This window comes from Strigops habroptila, chromosome Z (genome assembly GCF_004027225.2).
Source record: "Strigops habroptila isolate Jane chromosome Z, bStrHab1.2.pri, whole genome shotgun sequence".
Classification (NCBI taxonomy): domain Eukaryota; kingdom Metazoa; phylum Chordata; class Aves; order Psittaciformes; family Psittacidae; genus Strigops; species Strigops habroptila.
The window spans coordinates 12696296-12717881 of NC_044302.2; the positions used below are offsets into that span (position 1 = coordinate 12696296).

A 21586-nucleotide genomic window follows, 5' to 3' on the forward strand; every position below is an offset into this window, starting at 1 on the left:
AAAACAAGAGCTTCAAAACAAATATGAACTAGTATTAAAAAAATACCAAAACAGAAAAAACATGCTTTAGACTACAGACTAGGCCAAACCACTAAAAACTACTTCAAACTGCTTTTTGTCTGTGCTATTCTGACAGAAAATTACGCTGCTGCCTACGGTTTGCTATTAGTGGTCCTCTAATCTGTTTTCAGAGAATTTGATCAAGCTAAGTGTCATATATCTGAAATAAATGAGTATTTGAGATAAAGCCTATGCAAAAACGAGGATGCTAATCATTTCATGCATTATAAACACAGACTCGTTCATTCCTTACCAGCTGGGAAAGGGCTATCATCTTCACAATCTTCCCAGTGTTCAAAATCAAGAGACACGTGATTATTCTGTTGACAAAAACATTGTTTGAAATACCTGCATTGGCACACAGTGAACATGTTCAGAACATTCAGTAATTCTCAAATTAACTTCCACTTCACCTTGTTCTTCAGTAATTTGCACCATGATCCTTTTTGCTCTTTCACGAGAATAATAACAACCTCTTTATCCTTAATCACACATGTAGACTTTTCTGCAAGTATATACTGATGCAGCTCCATGTCAGCCAAATAAAATTTGTCTCCTGAACAAGCACTACATTATAAAAAAAAGTTTATAAAAAATTAAATGCAAGCTGACAGTCAAACATTTTGTTATTATACTAGATTTGTTAAACCTACCTGAAAACCACCTTCTCTTTAGAGAACTCACATTTATGGTCAGCTACACTTGCTATTTCTACCTTCACTGTAACGGTCTCTTCATTTTGAAACCACTTTATTTGTGGGTGAAAGCTAAAACAAAGAAAGTATAATCGAATTTTTTTTCCAAAATAGAAAAAAACCCCCCAAGTTTCAGACAAGCTGTTTTGCATAAAGCTAGAATTCTCCCATTAGGTTACAAGCAACCAGATGATTTTCAGCTGAATAGCAGTGACAAGAAAGTACATGACAGGATGACAGTCAAGCCTGCTAAAAAAGCAGTGTGATCTCAGTCTTTAGAGGAGCACATCTACTAGTCCAAGTGGGGGGGAGACACCCCATTAACTTTGATATCCAAAGGAATCAAATTTGCTGCCTCATTGAAGGATGCTATCATAGTCTGATCTTGAAATAACAAAAGAAGAGGTAACAGTAGCAAGACCAACCTCTGAAAGATAAACCAAACTTTTCAACTGACTGTAGACACAAATATACATCTCTCATCAATATTTTCAACTGCTTATTCTACAGTTGTTATGCCTCAAGCTTCCTCCAAACACTGAAAGGTTTTAACCAGCTAAAGATAAATCCTGATAACAGACTGTAGTATCTGTTCATTAAAGTTACTTCCCTTACCATACCCTCAGTCATATCCAAACCCTCATCTATTTAACTGCTATCCCGTATCTCAGCGTGTTATTGCATAATGGAGATCTTCAACTGTTCTAGCCAAGCTGCAGGAGATACAACTAGACTCAATCACCCTACCAAGAACTTTTCCAATAGGCTAAAATACAAAATACTTCTGATACTTGCACAAGAAAATGTTAGTCATCCATCACTAGCATTAATAGAAGAAAATGAATAAGCCACCAAAGAGGAGCACTGCCTAGTCCCGAAGTGAGAAACCTATAAATTTCTCAGGATCCACTGCCAGTTGACTCTGCCCACAAACCACACTTAAGATATCTCTTGGCATACTCCCAATCAAAAATAAACCTAAACCTAGCAATCATTTCTGCTGCATGCTGCTCAAATTACTTAACAACAGAAACTGCCATATCCGCAAACGGTTAAGGATAATGGATCCACTTCCAACCAGAACAAAACAAACACAAAGCAGAAAATAAAGAGAAAAAGAAATGGGCCACAACTGTGTGTTGCGGACATTCTCAAAATAAATTAGGTTGTGGGTTTGGTTTTTTTTTTTAAGAACAGAATTACATTAAGGGGAGACACAAAACTGACTCATCAAATACCAGTTTGCAGAGACAGAAGCGTATGAGTTATAATTTAGACACCAAATAGGACAGTCTTTGGTTAAAACATAAACCAGACAAGTGCAAGTCAGAGCTTACACCCATCAATTGAGTTTAAAAAGTGTTTTGTTTTCATTCCTAGTACTATGGTGCCTAATCAAAGATTACGTAATTTCAACAGATAAAGTCAGCTTCCAGGAGTAAGCTAAAGAGCAATTAAATTACTTAAGGGATTCACAAGATGATGTGTGTGTATACACGTACGTATCTAAGAGCAACAGCTCTCTCTCAAGTTCAACACTGAGGTAACAGAATACTTCTACCTATATTATACCTATTTACTCACAAAAGAGATTAATCTCAGTAAGGATGACTGTCCTATTTGGCAGTTCACATTAAAAAGCAACCATGGGAACAAATCACTCTGAATTTCTGTACCACTGCTGATGATGGAAGGTAGTGTCTTCTTCTGCTTCCTTAGTCTGAGGTACACCATCTAAAAAGAAATCAGAAAGGTATTTTATACTTATCTATACTATAGAAACCAAATACTTCCAAAATACTCCAGTACCATCATAAACATAGCTTGTTAGCAAGCTAATTACTGCTGCAAGACCATACTTGCCATTTATACTGGGTACTTGATATTCGGAAAGATTTTATAGCTAATAATTCAGCTGAAAATTTTAACTAAAAAGAGTATTGTGGTTGGTATAAGTAAAAAACTCGCCACAATTGCAGAGTTTTTCAGGTCAGCTAAAGGATTTTCCCATTTCAAGACATTACTTATTTGAAATCCAAAAACATGTCATTTTAGAAACTGACTAAGAGTTTCAGGGTTGGAACAACTAATATTGCTGTTACCATCGCAACTTGAAACATGGCATTACAGTCACTCTACTACACCAGGACAAAAAGCCGCCTACGATAAGCACTCCAGGATCTTATTTGAATTTTGCCTGCTGCAACATTTTAAATCACTCAGCCTTGACTGCTCTAAACTCATGTGCCAATTGCTGCCAGGTCCCCTTCCTACAACTGACAAAGCCCTGAGCTTTTAAGCCTCGGACCGAATACCACACCCTTGAGCATTTGGCTTTTTTTTCCCTTTAACCTTTTTCGGCCACTCTAAATCTTTGAAAAATTAAAACCAACCTTCCAGAGAACAATGCTGTTACCTCATCTTTCAACAGATTTGAACTTCCTTAAACCCTATGGCCTCTGACAAAAAAATGCTCGCCTTGTCTACAGGAGAGATTTCCTGCTCACGCATTCCATTCAGAGCCAAACAATTCTTAGTCTCTCAAGGACCAACTATTTCCCAAATAGTAATACAGCTACATTAGCGAGACTTACTCTCACAGCATCTCCAGGCCACTAACTACAAAGTATCTGCGGCTTATTCTAAACGTTAGCTACATGGTGCTATTCTGTACACTCTCAGAGGTCTGCGCTTTGTAATATGACATTTAGGTTGACATTTAAGCACCTATTCTTAAAGTTTCAAAATTGTTGGAAATTCTAAAAATGTTTACCACATGGATGAGTCCTGAAAGTAATATTAGAAGAATTACAGTTTTCAGTAGAGTTTTCTTGGGTTGACACGCTCTGTGCATTGAACACGTTCTCTGGGTCAGCCGTATCCTCCTTTATGCTTCTGAACACAGAAAAATACTTTTTAAAATGAAAAGATTTAAGTATGTTTAAGATTTAAAGGATTCCTAATCATAGCTGGAAATCCTTCCGAAGTTAAATTTTTCATTCTAATATATACCTAAAACCCTCACAAAATGCACTTCTACAAACTATAAATACCACCACAGGGTTGCTGAACTTCAGTAACTCAGTAAGAAGGATTTATACTGAAATCTGAGTTAGGAGAACATTTATAATTCCGATGGTACTAGTATTTCATCTGAAACAAAAATCTATGGACCTTACTCTGTGTGACAGTCCTAGACAGGAAAATGATTCCCTTTCACAAAGAAGTCCAGTAGTTCTGGGGGCTTTTGGGTCACATTTCATTCTAATTTTGAAAAAGTAAAAATTTCAGAATACTCAAAGTTCTTAATTTATCAGCCACAGACCTCTGGCTTCTCAGCTGTACAGCCACTAGTTTGGCTCAGAGAAATGAAACACTGCAACAGACTCAATTTACTTGAGAGCTCAGAGATGGGCACCATGACCCACAACAGCCTCAGAACTCACTGTCAAAGCATTACTGAGAACATAGCACCACATTATTTTTGAAACACTTAGTCATCTGTTCAAATGAAATCTCCATCACCTCCGAACACCTAGTGGCATAAAAGAAGCAAAACCAGTCTAGTAAGTTACCACCTGATGTTTCAGTTCGCATAAATACATACTTTTAAATTAATCCATATTGAAGATTTAGTATTAAATACCCGGTGCGGTCATCTTTATTCAGAACCGACACATTTAACTAATTTACCTCCAAAGCAATTAAGGTGAGTTTGAAGTAATTTTAGTCCTAAATGAGAAATACCTTTTAATCACCGCTAAAAAATGCTTACCAGCTTTTCTGAGTAATTTCAACTAAACAATTAGTTGAGGCCAGGTAGAATACAACACAGGAAATTCAACTTCAGAGTACTTCTTAGAAACTATTTCTGAGTTATATCTGCATCAAATACTAGTTAAACACTTGCTAGAATTTATTTTCTTTTTTTCATGATGCATGATCTTAAGGTTGCTTCCAACCCAAACCATTCTGTGTTTTATGTGGCTAAAGAATAATTAAAGGAAAGCAGACGTATCACAAACACTACAGTCTGCGTTCAAATCAAAATCACATTCAGTAATATTAATCATGAAAATTCCCAGTTAAAATTAAATAATACAATTTTTTCCTTAGTAAACTATATGCTGAAAAAAATTTATAAACACTTACAAAGACTCCAGGCTCTCTGTGTGATCTAATACTTTCAGGTGTCCACACAACTTCTGAAGTTGCATTATATGTTCTGGATTGTCAATCCCCAGACCCGTAGACAAAATCTCAGACCGAACGTTGTATTCATTGGCTGTTATCTTCAACTCTGACAGCCTGGTTACACGGACCTTGAATTACAAAGCATACTAAATGGAAACCACGGCTCATAAACGGTCTCTCTCCAAATCTAAGCTTTAAACATACACCATTTATTTATACCTGTAAGCAGTTCACTTGCAAACAGGAACCTACCTATGTTTGTTTTCAAAGTAAAAATCCCTCAACTTGTGAGCTACCTTTGGTAACAATTCCTCACAGAACTCCTTGTTCTTAAAATGAAGGATCGCCTAGAGTCAGCTGCCTGGGACCATCTCCCAGATGCTTCTGAGTATCTCTAACGATGGAGGTATTACAACCTCTGAGCAGTCTGTTCCACTGCTCAGACACCATCACCAATTAACCAACATATGAATACTACACACAATAAAGTTAAAATAGGAACATACAGAAGGAAAGAGAAGAATGTGTGCTCTATTATAAAGGAGTTTAGATACAAATGTTTTGTAATGGTACAGTTCTATACCTACCATTTGGTCAACCCAAGCTGTATTTCCCAAGGTATGTACTATTTTTGCTTCATGTGGTTTTCCTTTGATTTTGTGATGTATGTAATGAGTTACCTATGAAAAACAAATTTTCACTGCACTTGAGGTGTATACCAAAATAACTACAGTTATTTTAACTATAATGAAACAATCTTCTGACCTTAACAATGAAAAGGATATTCAATAAATAAAAAGTTTTGAGTAAACTAGTGAAAATACTCCAACTTTACCGTAGGTTAAAATAATACTAGCCTTTAAGGAACTATCTTCCTTAATGGAAGAATACTCCAAGACAGCTCAATTTACAGAGGCTACTCTTCTGCTGTTACACCCCCCAGATTCAAAAGTAGCAATAACTAGTTCTGGAAAAAGCTATTTAAATCGGAGAAGAAAACCCCATAAACAACACTTTATTATTTTGTAGGAAAAAAAAACACAAAAAAAGACTTATCAGAATCTGGCCCAGTAGCAGATATTTATTTGTAATACTAATAAGCAATGAAATTTGATGACTAAGTTTACAGTTCATTACTGTTTTCTTGTAGAAAATAATGCACAGAAATTAAAGAACAAAGGAAATACCATGCAAAAACATAAACATTACCTCTGGGTTCCATTCAATTTCTTTATCAATGGGTTTCACTCTACAAACTATGAATTCCACAGCCTGAGGTGGGAGACACTGAAACCTTGCAGGCAAGTGAAGCAGCTGACAGCTCTGAACTTGATTTGTTCTGCCTTCATCTATGTATTTAATTTTGACACTAAAGAACAAATTTTCCTCCTCTTTTGGGTAAATCTCTACCACCTGAACCCTTCATACAGTAGGAAAAGGAACACAGAATTATTATTTATCTAAATAGTTGCAAAAAGTTTTTTAATCTACTCATTAAGAAAATTACATTTTCATAGCAAAACATTTAACTATGTGTGCACATGCATAGGTAGTCATTCTGCTTTCCACTCAGTAACTAAAAAATAGGTTTTTAAAGGTTTGAATAGCAGTGGTTTTCTTCCTGATTTTGGAGGCGGGTTGACTTTTTTTTAGAAACTAGAAACAGCAAAAGTTTTAAATTACTCTGTATAAAAAATTGACATAGGTAATTAAAAAAATCCCAACATATTTACCTGTGAAAAAGTCTTTTCTCATATAATCCATAAAATGCTAGTGCCTTCACCTTTTTAACAGAAATTTTGTTACTAGGATTCTTAAAATACTCTTTAATTTCTTCAGCAAGAATTGTATATTGATCCTTTTGTTTATCTACTATTCGACCAAAGTAATTTGTTGCACTTACAATGTGGAGAGGCAATATCTGAAAACAAAAAACACACGAGAAGAAAGGAGGACTACATGATTTCTTAAATGAATGACATGTTAAGTTTTCATATTCAAGATCACTTACCTCTCTGCAGCCTAAAGAGGAGACAGAGATGCTGCTGCATACACACATTTCAGAAGATTATGAGTTGTTAGTGTATTATTCATACTGAGTAATTCTGAATTCAGAATTAAATGAGGAAACGGAATAAGTCACACCTGCTGTCTTGAGTGCACGACATGTAGTGCATGTTTCTAGCAGTAGTGTCATGAAACCTGTCCTGGTCTCAAGCACTAAAACCAGATACATGTAGGTTGTCAAAGGGTTTGAAAACTCATTCCAACAAAAGCTTATTTATTAGGCAGAAATGGATTGACACTGAAGAATCCACCCAGTTCTCCTTACTTTCTACTCTCATAACCTGTGACTTTTGGGAATGGATAACCCGCATTAACTGCATTACATTAAGGCGCACAAATTCCACAAAAGACAGGACAGGAAGAAGGCAGAAGCAGCTCATCCAAACAGAAGGCATCCAGCACATCTTAGGCCCAAGGGCTAAAACTCTGGAAGGACCAATGTCTACATGCTTTCCCTCAGCAATCGTCATCCAACAAGGAGACAAGACAGAGCTTGTACAATACTGCTGTACAGGAAGACACGCCAGTATAAAAGGGACTGAAAAGCCAGGTGAAGGGAGCTGGAGATACAAACTCTTACTGGCATGTGAAGAACCACTATAGCAAAGTCAACCCAGTAACCACAATGGTTTCATGACAGTGAAACTTCAAAAAATAACCCAACAGGACCCAATCAGAACACCACTCTGTATCAGAATGATTTTCAAAAAGCACTGACATCTTAGTATAGAATCATAGAATCACAGAATAGTTAGGGTTGGAAAGGACCTTAGGATCATGCAGTTCCAACCCCCCTGCCATGGGCAGGGACACTTCACACTAGACCATGTCACCCAAGACTCCGTCCAACCTGGCCCTGAACACTGCCAGGGATGGAGCATTTACCACTTCTTTGGGCAACCTGTTCAGTGCCTCACCACCCTCACAGTAAAGAACGTCTTCCTTGTATCTAACCTGAACTTCCCCTGTTTAAACCCATTACCTCTTGTCCTACCACTACAATCCCTAACGAAGAGTCCCTCTCCGGCATCCTTGCAGGCCCCCTTCAGATATTGCTATGAGGTCTCCATGCAGCTTCTCTTCTCCAGGCTGAACAGCCCCAACTTTCTCACCCTGTCTTCATACGGGAGGTGCTCCAGCCCCCTTATTATCCTCGTGGCCTCCTCTGGACTTGCTCCAATAGCTCCATGTCCTTATCTGAAGACACGAGAACTGCACACAGTACTGCAAGTGGGGTCTCATGAGCGCAGGGGGGCAGGATCACCTCCTTCAACCTGCTGGTCACACCCCTATTGATGCAGCCCAGGATACGGTTGGTTTCTGGGCTGCAAGTGCACACTGAAGCCAGCTCATGTTCAGTTTCTCACTGACCAACACCCCCAAGTCTTTTTCTGCAGGGCTGCTCTGAATCTCTTCTCCGCCCAACCTGTAGCTGTGCCTGGGATTGTCCTGACCCAGGTGTAGGACCTTGTGCTTGTCTTGGCTGAACTTCCTGAGGTTGGCATTGGCCTACCTCTCAAGCGTGTCCAGGTCCCTCTGGATGGCATCCCTTCCCTTCATTGTATCAACTGAACCACACAGCCTGGTGTCATCGGCAAACTTGTTGAGCGTGCACTCAGTCCCACTGTCCATGTCACTGACAAAGATGTTGAACAGAATGGGTCCCGACACCGACCCCTGAAGGATGCCACTCATTACCCATCTCTATTTAGACATTGAGCTGTTGACCAGAACTACTCCCTGCGTGCGGCCATCCAGCCAATTCTTTATCCACCAAGTGGCCCATCCACCAAATTGATGTCTCTCCAGTTTAGAGACAAGGATGTCATGTGGGACAGTGTCAAACGCTTTGCAGAAGACCAGGCAGGCGATGTCAACTGATGTGCCCCTATCCACCATTCCGTAGCCCCATCATTGAGGGCCACCAAATTGGTCAGGCAGGTTTTCCCCTTAGTGAAGCCATGTTGGCTGTCACCAACCACCTTGTTGTTTTTCATGTGCCTTAGCATGCTTTCCAGGAGAATCTGCTCCAAGATTCAGCCAGGCACATAGGTGAGGCTGACTGGTCTGTAGTTCCCTGGGTCTTCCGTTTTCCTCTTCTTGAAAACGGGGGTTATATTTCCCTTCTTCCAGTCATCAGGAACTTCACGTGACTGCCATGATTTTTCAAATATGATGGACAGTGGTTTAGCAACTTCATTCACCAGCTCCTTCAGGACCCATGGATGGATTTCATCAGGTCCCATGGACTTGTGCACATTCAAGTTCTTAACATGATCTCGAACCTGATCCTCCCATAGAGCGGGCCTAAAGTCTTCATTCTCACAGTTCCTGCATCTGCCTTCCAAGACTTGGGCTGCGTGATCAGAGCACCTGCTGGCGAAGACTGAGGCAAAGAAGTCATTGAGAACCTCAGCCTTCTCCAAATCCGGGGTAGCCAGTTCTCCCTATAGCTTCCAGAGAGGGCCCACACTATCCCTAGTCTGTTTTTTGTTTGCGACATACCTACAGAAGCCTTTCCTGTTATCTTCCACATCCCTGGCCAGACTCAGTTCTAACTGTGCCTTATCTTTCCTGACCTGATCTTAAGCTTCCTGGACAATGTTCTGTATTCTTCCCAGGCTGCCTGTCCTTGCTTCCACCTTTTATACGCTTCTTTCTTCCGTCTAAATTTTCGCAGCAGTTCCTTATCCATCCATGGAGGCCTCCTGGCCCTCCTGCCCCATTTCCTTCTAGTCGGGATGCAACATTCCTGAGCATGTACCAGGTGATCCTTGAATATCAACCAGCAGTCTTGGGCCCCCCTGCCCTTTAGAGCTTTATCCCACGGAACCTTACTAAGCAGGTTTCTGAAGAGGCCAAAGTCTGCTCTCTTGAAGTCCAGGGCAGTGAGCTTGCTGCATGCTCTTCTCACTGTCCTGAGGATCTTGAACTCCACCATCTCATCATCGCTGCAGCCAAGGCTGCCTTGACGTGCCACATTCCCCACCAACCTTTCCCTGTTGGTGAGCACGAGGTCACGCATGGCACCTCTCCTTGCTGGCTCCTCTATTACTTGCAAGAGTAGGTAATAATGCTCCATCTAGAAGGTCAGGGAAGAGCTTATCCAGCTTGCAGCATCCCATTTTCTGTGGATACTGCAAACAAAAACGCTACTTTCAAATGACAAGGCCAGCATATGCTCGTTTTTCAGCAAGTCTGCATGAACACATCAGTCAAGAAAAAAATTCCTTGGTTTCAGCAAAACATACATAATCTTCCACTTCTTTTTGCTTCAAAAGATAAATTTCTTTTCCTCTACCATAAATATAATAGAAGTTTACAGGAATGTTAACCTTCGTTTATTTTGATATAGGATCTCAATTTATAGAAGGAAGGAATAAACAGAACATAAGCCCTCTTCCCATAGAACGGGAATCTTAAATGCAGAAGAAAACCTGAGCTAAACTCAGAATCACTAGCAGAACGATTTCAATTCAAGCTAATGGTTAAGAGAAAATCTAGCACGCTTATTTATGCAAGGAGAGAGGAAAAAAAGCTCAAAAATAATAAATATGCAAAATATATAGTATACATACTACGGTAATATTAATATAATACACAAAGTCATATGCTAAGTAGCTACTTAAGAGCTGTCTTCCTGGTACCAAAACCGAAGAAAATAATAACTTACTGTCACATATCCAGGTGCTTGTAGAATTTTATCAGGTATATTCTGGGGTATATCCATTTGCATATTAATTTGATGACGATCTGGACAAGCTGCTCTATTCCTATGTATTAAAAACAGAGGTTTAGAAGAAAGCCTTCTAAACAGAGGTTTAGAAGAAAGCCTATTTTCTTCAGTTGTAAAGTATTTTGATGTGATTTACAACGGCTTAAAACACAAAGTTCATCAGCCCTCAATATTCAATTTCTGTCTCAAATAACACCCATAACTCTGAGGGTTAGACAGAAACAGCCAAAAAGCTCTTCGTGGATAAGTCTGCACAACAAAGAACACTAGAAAACTTGTTTCAGAGCAAAGCAAATACTAACATTGAATTTTTTGTTACTTGCAACAAGAGTTATCTATGCTAGAAGTCACATCTGAGAATACACTAGCTTCTTCCTTCAGGCACTACTTACAATCCAGTTACAACTCAAGAGAGTCATCATCTACTTACCCACTCCTGGAGGGGAGAAAGTAAAGCACAAACCATGTATAATTATTGTTAAAATACTAACCAAAACAATGCTTAAAAGTTCCCTCAAGTACATCTAGGCAAGTACCCAAGAAAGTGAAACAGATGCAATAGGCAACAGAAAACAAAATAATGAGGAAAACCTGGTCTGAATAAAAATATCCAACAGGAAAATTCATCAAGGAAATCGAAGCAGTCATTATCCAGGGCATACAATGCCTTTCTGCATTGGTATACGTTTCAAGAAAACTGGCTATTTCCTTACTTGCAAATCCCAAATGTTTTAAGATAGGCACACAGTGGCCTTGAAAATTTCTTATCTTCTTCAGCTTCTAGCATCTTGGCAGTAAAATCATGCAGTTCTGGTGGAATTTCAGCTTCCGCGTGCTGCAAAAAGCGCAGGATCCCAAGTGCATGACAGTCACTGTTTTCTGTGAGCAAAATGACTGACCTTGCCTTTGTATGTTCCTGATCTACAGAAGAATCCTAAAAAAAATAAAACACATTTTTAAAAAGCTTTTATGTATCCACCACTTCATAATCAAATACATTCTTCACCCATTAAAGATTTACTCACATTACAGAAGTTGTCAGACATGCTGTGCAGACGCTGACCAAAGATTCTTGGAGAAGGAAAACTGAAATGTATCACGCAAGTTGCATCTGTAATTCCCAAAGACTGCATGCAGTCATCTGTTGAAACTAAGCAGATATTTCACACACACACGTAAGATAACTGTAATACTTCAAGCACCTGAAATATTATATTACATTAACAATGGCTGTTTCCCTTGCCCCATGCATTGACTTAAAAGGTCTTTTCCCAATACACTTAAATAAAGCATTATACTTCCTCAGTCAACACGTTTCGTAAGTGTATGACAGATACAATTTAGTCTCTAATAATGAAGCATAATTCTGTACCTCATATCAGCATCACAGAATAAACAGAATTGCCCACAGCCAAGTACTTCACAAAAGTAAGACAGAAAACACTTTAAGTAACGCAGGAATGGTAACACCTTCGTACAAACCTGCAAAGCAGATGTAAGTCAATCTTCTTGCTTTTGATGTATAACATGATAAAAATTAAGTTTGAAAGTGGGTAAGAATCTTTGCTACTGTAAACAACTTGAAAAATACAACTGTACCAGAACATACGGGAAATTATTATAGAAGTCTTTAGAGTTGCTATATGATTTTAAACTGAAATATCCTCTGCAGTAGAAGATAACTCTGAGATCATGGAAATTCTTCGAAAGTATTAGTAGTTCTTTTAATTAATGCATAAAACCCCCCTCCTTTACGTTCCCTCTAGTAAGTAAAGGTTTTCGCTCTGAGCAGTTAATCCTGGAACACAGCAACAACAACAAAAAAACAAAACAAAACAAAAACCACAAAAAAAAACCCAACAAAACCAAACCAAACCAAAACAAAAAAACCCAACAAACCACAAAAGGAAAAAAAAAGGGAAAAAAGACTAGCTGTAGCAGCTGCAGCACTAACAAGTAAAGGGATAACTAGAAAGAATTCACAGGGAACTGACCCTTAGTGGAGGTGATGAAATAACCTACTGTAAGTACTCAGTACAGAACCATGGGGGACCATGAAGACATAACCACAACTAGACAAAAACACTCACCTAACAGAACAGGAGTGCCAGAACTATACTTTTTTGTCCATTGCTCTAAGATACACTTGGAATTGCTCTCTTTATGTATTTTCAAGGAAAATATTGAGTTGCTCTTCAGTGCCTGGATGACAAAAAGTTATACATTTTTCCAGTACAACAGTAACTGCTCTAAAACTAATAAACAGTGTATCTTACTAGTATCTAGCATACCTTAGCTACTGCAATGAAAGACATGGAAAAAAAAGTGAAGTTTAGGTCGCTAATATGAAAATAAAAATAATTTGAGGTTATGGAGATTAATCTTACTGATTTCCTGTATAAAAACAAACTGAAAGCTCAGATTTCTATGAGTTAATACATTAAACAGAAGCTTTCCTGCCATTAAGATGTCCTCTCTAAGTAGATTCTAACAACATGCAGGCTTCATGTTTCAGTCTCTCAGAAAAAGCATTAAAAACTCCTCACTGATCTACCCAGACTTATTTTGCATGAATGTAGTATTCTCAAAGGCTTTATGTATTTCTAAAGTTCAAGGTTCACAAATTAACCACTCCAAAATCCTTCATTATTTGATAAACAGGCATGTCTAATGAACTAAACACTTAAAAAGTAGTCCATTTAAGATATTTGAAGTTGATGTACACAAGGATTACTATAAACAGCTTCAATGCTGCTTTAGCATCAGCAAACACTCTTTTTATGTGGTGGTGGGGTTGGTTTTGATATGCTTGAAGAAATTAACCCTCAAATATTCAAGCAAAACATGTCACAGTTATGAGACAAACCAGATTTGCTTCCATTAACTATAGTCAAAGATTAAACATTCCAAAAACATGACCATTTACGTAAGAAGAATTCTTTAAATATCACAGGATCTACTGCAGCTTCTGGAAGGGAATACATTCCATGTTTCAGGATTGACATGTCTTCTCACGACATCTGAACAATCCAGTCCATATCCTTTTGCAATCCCAATCATGAACTATCACGAAAGATTTTAAGTCAAAATATCCTCATTGCTCACCACCTTTAGCAGATTCATCCCATCATCTGCATCACCCTATTCAGGCTTAACAGAACTGCTTCGAATCTCTTGTTTCCCAGTCAAATCAGACTGCACTCCTCTTACTTTGCACTGTTAGAGAACCAGTAAAGAGACAAAGCGCAGAAGAGATTTTTTCTACTGCTATGTTGTTACATATCTTCATTGCTATAATGTCTGAAGAAAGAACACTTGCAGAAGGAGTCCTAGTCTCCATCTCTGAAATGCTGAGTATACAATCCCACAAAAAAGGTGTAAAAATGGAGAATATTCTATTGCAGATACTGTTGCAGCAGTTTTATACCAGCTTTTAAGAAAATACACTTTAAGCATGCTATCTTCATTCCAACATCCTACAACTTGAAGCTTAACTGAACTCTGGTACTTTCAGAGAATGACAGAAAATATTTCTTTCAAATCAGAGACAGCTGTCTACAATTTCAACTACTCCAGAGTAGAAAGCAACAGAGCAGAACTTCTCCATATGGTGGCTTAAGTTTTCCTACACCACTCCTGGAAACAGTAAATAAAATTAAGAAAACTGACAGAACTTTTAATGGAAAAAAAGATCATCCGATCAAGTCAAAGTTCCAACCTGACAGACAGAATGTAGTGAAGAATCGAATAATGAATGTGTTCTCTGTTAGACATTCCAGTCTGTCAGGCTTTCTTCTGCTTGGCAGAAGGGCAGCATTTTAGGGCTATTTTTAGCAGAAATAATTAACTTCCAAATTCACATTCTTCCTTTATTCTCAGAATAAGAGAGCAAGTTTGTTATACTATGGCAATTAAAAAAGACCCAAACACTTTTCTACTTAAATACTTTCTTACCTCATGAATCACATCTGCTTCATTTACTGAATTAGTGAATACCAGCACCTTCTGAGGATTACTGTGGGTAAAATCCAGTATTTTGAGTAGCACAGCAATTCTCTCACTGTTCACACAAGGTTGCACAACCTAGAAACAGACACAAAACACAGGGCTGATAAGTAATGTAATCTGTACATATTTCACCAATTCTTCTTTTTAGTAAGCACTAAGCATTGCTATAGTCTACCAAAGTGAATCTAGTAAATGCTAGCTCCAGTAAGTGGTACATCTTGTCTTTCAGATTCGATTCTCCAAGAGGTATGTATAATTAAAATCCATCACATAATCAAAATCCCACAGTAAGCTTTTTCATTCATTTAGTTTTAGGTGAACCATCAGTCTAAATTTGGCATTTTCAAGTACCACTAAAAAAGCCTCACACCCTCTCGCACATGGAATAGCATTCTGCACCACCTGAAATACTCTTACTAACTGAAAAGCGTCAAAACACTGACATTTTCAGTCTTGTCAAACCATTATTTAGACTTCTCACAAGAAGTGGTGTTTTTTCAAATTCATGACACGCTCAGAATGCTTAGTCTTAGGGATTCCCCAACATTCTCAATCCCTGAATTACTACATTTTGAGATGCAGAATAATTCAGATCGCAGTTACAGTATTCTGTATTATTCTTAAAGGCTACACCACACTGACTGGAAATTAAATGAGAAGACACCTAAGAACATGTAATAACTTTCTGGAAATTTATAGGTCAAGTTAAGTTCCGTCTGTGTTGCACACAGCAGTACAGCAAGTATTTTACTAGCTCTGAATTGGGATAACTTACCTTGTAGTTCTGCCGCTGCTTGATTAACCATTACAAAATTAACAATTGTACAAACACTCAATAAAATTCTGGTCACAAACTATACCATTCGCAAATACTTCACATAAAATTCAGACTCATTTGCATAAACAATGAATTTCTTGAGGGAGTATTTTCACCATAGTCCTACAAAGGAAGGCAAAACACCTGCAGCTTTTCCAGTGACTAACCTGCAGAGGTCTTTCAAGAGTCACTTCAGTTTATACGTGAACAGTCTGAGTTAGGACTGCAGCACTACCCACTTAAACAATCAGCAACCACCTATACTGACCTTGATCAGTACAAACAGCAAAACATCTTAGTAAACAAAGTGACATTATACCCAAATTTTTACCTGTTGCACATTTCCATAGATGGAAGCTTCTTCCATAGCTGTTATCATAATATAAGGATCATTCATGAACTCCTTTGTCAAATGTGCTATGTGTTTATTCCAATGAGTTCCAACACCAATGATATGATGTGGTGAATACTCCCACTCTTCACTAACAGTGGCTTTCTTGTAATAATCTAATATAGTAAAAACCTGTAAAGGAGAAAAAAAAAAGTTTCTTTTCTATTATCTTATCCTGTTCCAGAGAGTATGTAACAACAATGGAAAGTAAACTTTTTCAGGACATTGCTTTTTCCAGTCTCAAAACCATCACCAGAGCAAAACACACATTTTACATCCCAAACCAAAGTGTTTGGTTTGAGCACTTGTATCCGATTATTTGAACAACTTCTAAAGCAAGAAGAAAGCAACAGAACAGCATGAAGCAACAGCATATACACACACCGAGGATTCTGCCCAAAGAAGAAGAAAATCTCAGGAAAATGATCTTTTCAAATCTGAAAAATACTAAGCCTAGGCAAAAGTAGATGCAAGAGGTCAGAGGCAGTCAGCAAAAACTAGGAGGCAAACAGACAGTAAGTGAACTTGCCAATGCAGTTCCCTCCTCAAAGGGGAAGTTACCATAAAATCATTTATAATAAAAGTGGGGTGGGGTTGAGGGGTGGGGTAAACCACTAAGAATGAATATATTCCTGATGACATTGTCTAAGTGACAAGCAGTTCAGCTGTGGAACAACATCAGGATTTCTGGCAAAGCACTACCATACTAAGATACTAAGAAGTATTCAAGGAGTCTGCCACACTTGTAAGAGATGTCTCCCAACACTGGCACTGTTGAGTGCCAGGGCAGGATTGTTCTTAACAATATGACATTTCTGTAACACAATGCTTTAGAAGAGCCACAATAACCCAAACATTATCAAATTACCACTTCCCTCTGAAAGCGCATCTCCTCTTTTTTCTAGCCAAGACTGATGCTTTTGAGAAGCTGAGAAGATCTTACAAAAATGGCAGATAACATGCACAGCATCTTACAAACTACCTGCACTCCGCCTCAAGAAGCAGAGGAACACAACATAATGACCAGCCTAAACAGAGAAATGGAATGCCCCACTGGATGACATTCCATCTAATTTATGACTTGCTTTGCTGCTACAAAGGCACACTTAACAGATCCACATATAGCAAATTGGGCAATTTTATCTCTATTAAGATGTTTCTCCAGCTTTTCACAGTTAGAAATACAGGCCTTTTGTCTTATCAACTTTTAAACAGGTAATATAAATTAATGATTTATTAAAAAAAAAAAATCTATGACAGTGAAAAAAGGTGTGTAAGCCTTTTTTGCATACCAATGTAACGTGCTTAATACTAACAGAAAGCATCTGTCCTACAAAGCCTGAAAGAAGCAATTAAAAAAAAAAAAAATTCTAATTCCAGTTTGAGAAAATTCCGTAAGTCAGCATTTTAAAACTGATACAATATATACATCCTCGTCAAGATGAAACTTAATGCTGCTGTTCTTCCAAGATTCTCTGAGTTGGGATCAGCTTCTCCCTTTGCCTGCACTGACATTAAGGCCCAAGGAAAGATTTTATGATTGCTTCCAAGATTATCTGATCATTCACTTCTGCCTTTCATTCTGCAGAGACTGAGAAGTTTATCAATAAAGATGGTTCCTGAACTGATGCTGTTCAAATAGCAGTGGTAAGAGGGAAGCTCCTTACACACAGATGATGCAAATCTTTAAAGTAGATTTAAAATCCCTACACTGCAACTACTGCTACTAAATTGAAAACAGAAAGCAAGTCCTTGGGAAACCATTCACAGCAAAGGAAGACAGCATAAAAGAGCAGCAGTGTAGAACAAGGGAAAACGGAGCTCTCCAAGTTAAAAAAAAAAAAAGTCAAAAAAAAGGACAATTATAGCAGGCAAAGTCAGATTTAACAGATGACATCTCCACCTTCCCAGTGCTTCCTTCTGCCAGAAGCATAGAGATATGTTTTTTTTTTTAAATTCCTTTTTTTTCCTCAACCCTACCACAGGGGTTCAGGAAACTTGTTTTTTTTCCAATATGTGCCACTGTTATCACAACTTGTGCACAACTGGAACAACATTTTACAAACTGAATATATCAGCCATTTACCTGTTCAGCAGCATCAGAGAACAGCACCTCCATCTCATCAAGAACAAGATGGCAAAGTCGACAAAATAAATTGTGATGTTCAAACAGTCTCAGGAAGCTATACGGTGTAGTCACGATTACTTCACCTACAAGTAGGAAGAAAAGACTGTTAACATAAACTTACAATTTGAGAGAATATTAGTAAGATACTAAAGGACCTGGTAGTTTTATTAAAAAGGCTACATTTGCATTTCAAGATGCACCATAAGTCGGGAGGGTTTTTTTTTTTTTGGTCCTTTTTTTTTTTGTGGGGTTTTTGTTTGTTTGCACTTATTTATTTATTTATTTAATATCAAGAACACTGAACTCCATTTTCTGACTTTTGGTTAACAGTCACTTTTAGTTTGCTTGCATTTTTCTACCCCTGCGTGTATTCGACACCTGAGTGGGTAAAACTCCGAGTTTTTGCAAGAGTGAAATCCATTCCAAAACCTAAACACAGGACCACACAGACTGTGAAGAGAATTAACTCCATCCCTGACAGATCCAGTACCTTTGTCCAGCAATGGATGCTCATGTATCAATAAAGCTATTATAGATCTGGTTCTAAGTCAAGTCAGTCCACGATTAATCCTTATGCAGCATGATCTTCAGCAAAATCATACCACTACTTTGGTTCAAAACTGTTATTACTCAAAACTTACCAAAAAGATGCTGAACATACAGATATTCAATTAGCTTTTATACCATGTAATGTTAAATAGCACTACTAATACTTCATGTATCACTACAGAATTATACCATTAAAGAAACAGAATTATCACTTAATAGAACAAGAAACTTAAGCGTAAATTGCTTCTTCCACAATTTTCTGCCATTAAAGCAGCCCACATTGTTTTCAAGCATAATTGAGATAGAAAATATTCTTACAGCCTTGTATTTTCACACTGCTAGCTGCAGCTTTGTTCTGCCCAAGTATTATCAACATCGGATGAAACTGTCTGCAGCATCTCTCGTATGTTTTCAGCAGCTCAAAAACAAGTTGTGCCTTCTTCCACCCAGGACATAAAATAAGTGCTAGTGGCTACACACATACATACAAAATTTTATGGCATAGTATTAGACAAGAGTTCAGAATCTTGTTATTTCCAGAGGTCCCTAACAACCTCAGTAATTCTGTTTCTGTGATCTAATACAATTTAGAAAAATGAATTACAGTATTTAGAACAGCCAATACAATTTTTAATTGAATTACTACGTACTATCCCCTTTAAGCAAAGCTTCATCAAGTATCAAAGTGACATTAACCACTTGTTAGGTATTCCTTGATAAATAAGTTTCAGACTCCCACATTCATGTGGTCCACCTCTGTGGGAGGGCTTACTTAAACTGGCAAGCATCATAAATTACAGAGATCACCCACTAAGTTCCCATTAAATGTGTACATTCTAAACATGCACAACCTTTCAGATCATTATTCTCCATCTGCACATCAGAAAACCTGTTACTACTCCAACATATACATACTCCACTCTTGTTTGTCAAGGCTTTGTAGCAACTTTCCAACTGCAATAAAGTAAGTAGTGGTGGAATATATATGAAAGGATCATTTCCCTGATATGAGACGGCAACTACATCACATCCTCGAGCTACTGAAGGCCAACAGTAAGACTCTGTGAAGTTAGGGCCTAAAAATTTTTTTCGAGCAAGTTCCTATAGAAAGAGAAAAATAAGAGTTCCACATGAAAAATGCGTACTTAAAACACTAACAAAACACAACATTTAAGATTTAAAAGCTTTTGACCCACATGATATATGTCCTTAACATGCAATATAAAAAAAGTTATTCTGGGTTCAATGAATTATATTAAAATCTGAATCTCATTACTTGTGCCAGTGGTTGATATACCAGAAGAAAATACGCACAATTCTTACAGCATCTCTCTGAAGCTTCATTTATTCAACCACAAAAACTTCCTAGACATTCCTCCATCAAAACTGGGGTACGATACTAGACCTGAAAGAGATTCAATCTAATATATTACATTAGCATTACCTTTTTGAGCTCATGAAAAAGTGGTGCTGTTTCCAGACTTGATGATGGCTCAATTTTGTTGCTAAGAAAGATAAAGTTTCTTTCTTCACTAAGATTTTGAGAACTCTGAAACCATCATAGATGACAAAGGCAACACTTAACAAAACTGTTTTAGCTTACATATGACTAAAAAAGCATTTGTTGTATTTAAAAAATGGTATTTTGATGAAAAATAGCCAAAGAAACTGTAAATATATTTAAATGACTCTTACATATGGCCAAGTTATACAGGCTGGTGGAAAGACAAACACTCATTATTAGTTATTTCTTATAGAAAGATTTATCAAGACCGTCTCAACACAACGTCTTAAATCACTTAAGAGAATGCACTAGATATTCTGTGTACAGCTAGGAATCAGCTATAACAAAATCAAAATACAATTAAAAAACGACTAGTAAAATTTCCTGTGGTGAGTTGCCCTTGCCTCACAGCAAAGGACCCACACAGCCACTTGCTCTCTCCTTCTCCTCTTCCAGAGGGACAGGGGAGAAAAACAGTGAGAGTGAGCAAGAAGATTCCTGGGTCAAAACAGACAGAATTGTTACTAAATTACTGATACATGCAAATCAGACTCAACCTTAGGTTAACATCATTCGTTGCCAATTAATACCTGAGTACTGATTTGGTTATTGGAAAACAAACCCAAAGAAATAAACATTCACAGATTTCAGGAAGACACCTTTCCTCCCTCCCCTGCCAGGCTCCTCTTTTCACTAGTGCAGGTTATACTTAGCCCCACCACTGAGGCAATGACTATTGCAAGGCTGGGACTGCAGTCAGAACATAGCAGTTTCTCCCTGTTGTTCCTTCCCTCTCACTTCTTTCATCCACTCCAGCATGGGTCCTCCACAGACTGCAGTCCTTTCAGGCACACCCACTCCAGCATGGAGCTCCTCCTACTCCTCTGACCTTAGCACTGCCTCCATTTCCTTTTTTTTTGTTCCCTCACCTTTATTTTTTGCCCTTAAACATGTTTTCACAGAGGTACCACCAACTTTGCTGGTTGGCTCAGCTATGGCCTACAGTGGGTCCTGTCACTGATGCAGCTGGAATTAGCCCCTTACCTCCTTCCACGAAGACCACACAGAGACCAGCCCCGCAGCCCCACCACCACCACAACCTTCCACAAACACACAACACATTTGCATAACGGAAGGTAAATGAAAGTCCTTGAAATACCTGTCGGTCATCTTCAATTACATGTGTCTTCAGAGGATCAGAATTTAAGCACTGCTGAAGCCTGAGAAAAGCACGCAAATACCAAATCCAACATAAATGCAAAAGTAAAATGTAATTTATATTTATATAAATATCACAAACATTTTAGAAATATGTCATGAAGCAATTCACTCAAAATATTTTTGATGTTATTACCTATGCCAAGGAGAAAAACCCTTGAACATGAAAGAAGAAATCAGACAGTACCATTTTCAGAACAGAATTCAGTATTAGCTTTC

General features: G+C 38.0%; 1 protein-coding gene across 1 annotated transcript in view; it reads right to left on the minus strand.

Moving 5' to 3' along the window:
* TDRD12 (tudor domain containing 12) overlaps positions 1-21586 on the minus strand; it is a 33376-nt gene that overhangs the window by 1249 nt on the left and 10541 nt on the right. The window contains exons 9-27 of the mRNA XM_030512590.1: positions 20090-20194; positions 19561-19746; positions 18964-19117; positions 18055-18179; positions 15909-16100; positions 14707-14835; positions 12843-12954; positions 11759-11902; positions 11466-11673; positions 10690-10789; positions 6683-6870; positions 6159-6369; positions 5537-5629; positions 4908-5077; positions 3529-3650; positions 2432-2489; positions 714-827; positions 474-627; positions 314-380 (exon numbers count right to left, since the gene is read on the minus strand). Coding sequence (XP_030368450.1) covers positions 314-380; positions 474-627; positions 714-827; positions 2432-2489; positions 3529-3650; positions 4908-5077; positions 5537-5629; positions 6159-6369; positions 6683-6870; positions 10690-10789; positions 11466-11673; positions 11759-11902; positions 12843-12954; positions 14707-14835; positions 15909-16100; positions 18055-18179; positions 18964-19117; positions 19561-19746; positions 20090-20194 — 2632 coding nt within the window. The remainder of the gene's footprint in view (positions 1-313; positions 381-473; positions 628-713; positions 828-2431; positions 2490-3528; positions 3651-4907; positions 5078-5536; positions 5630-6158; positions 6370-6682; positions 6871-10689; positions 10790-11465; positions 11674-11758; positions 11903-12842; positions 12955-14706; positions 14836-15908; positions 16101-18054; positions 18180-18963; positions 19118-19560; positions 19747-20089; positions 20195-21586) is intronic.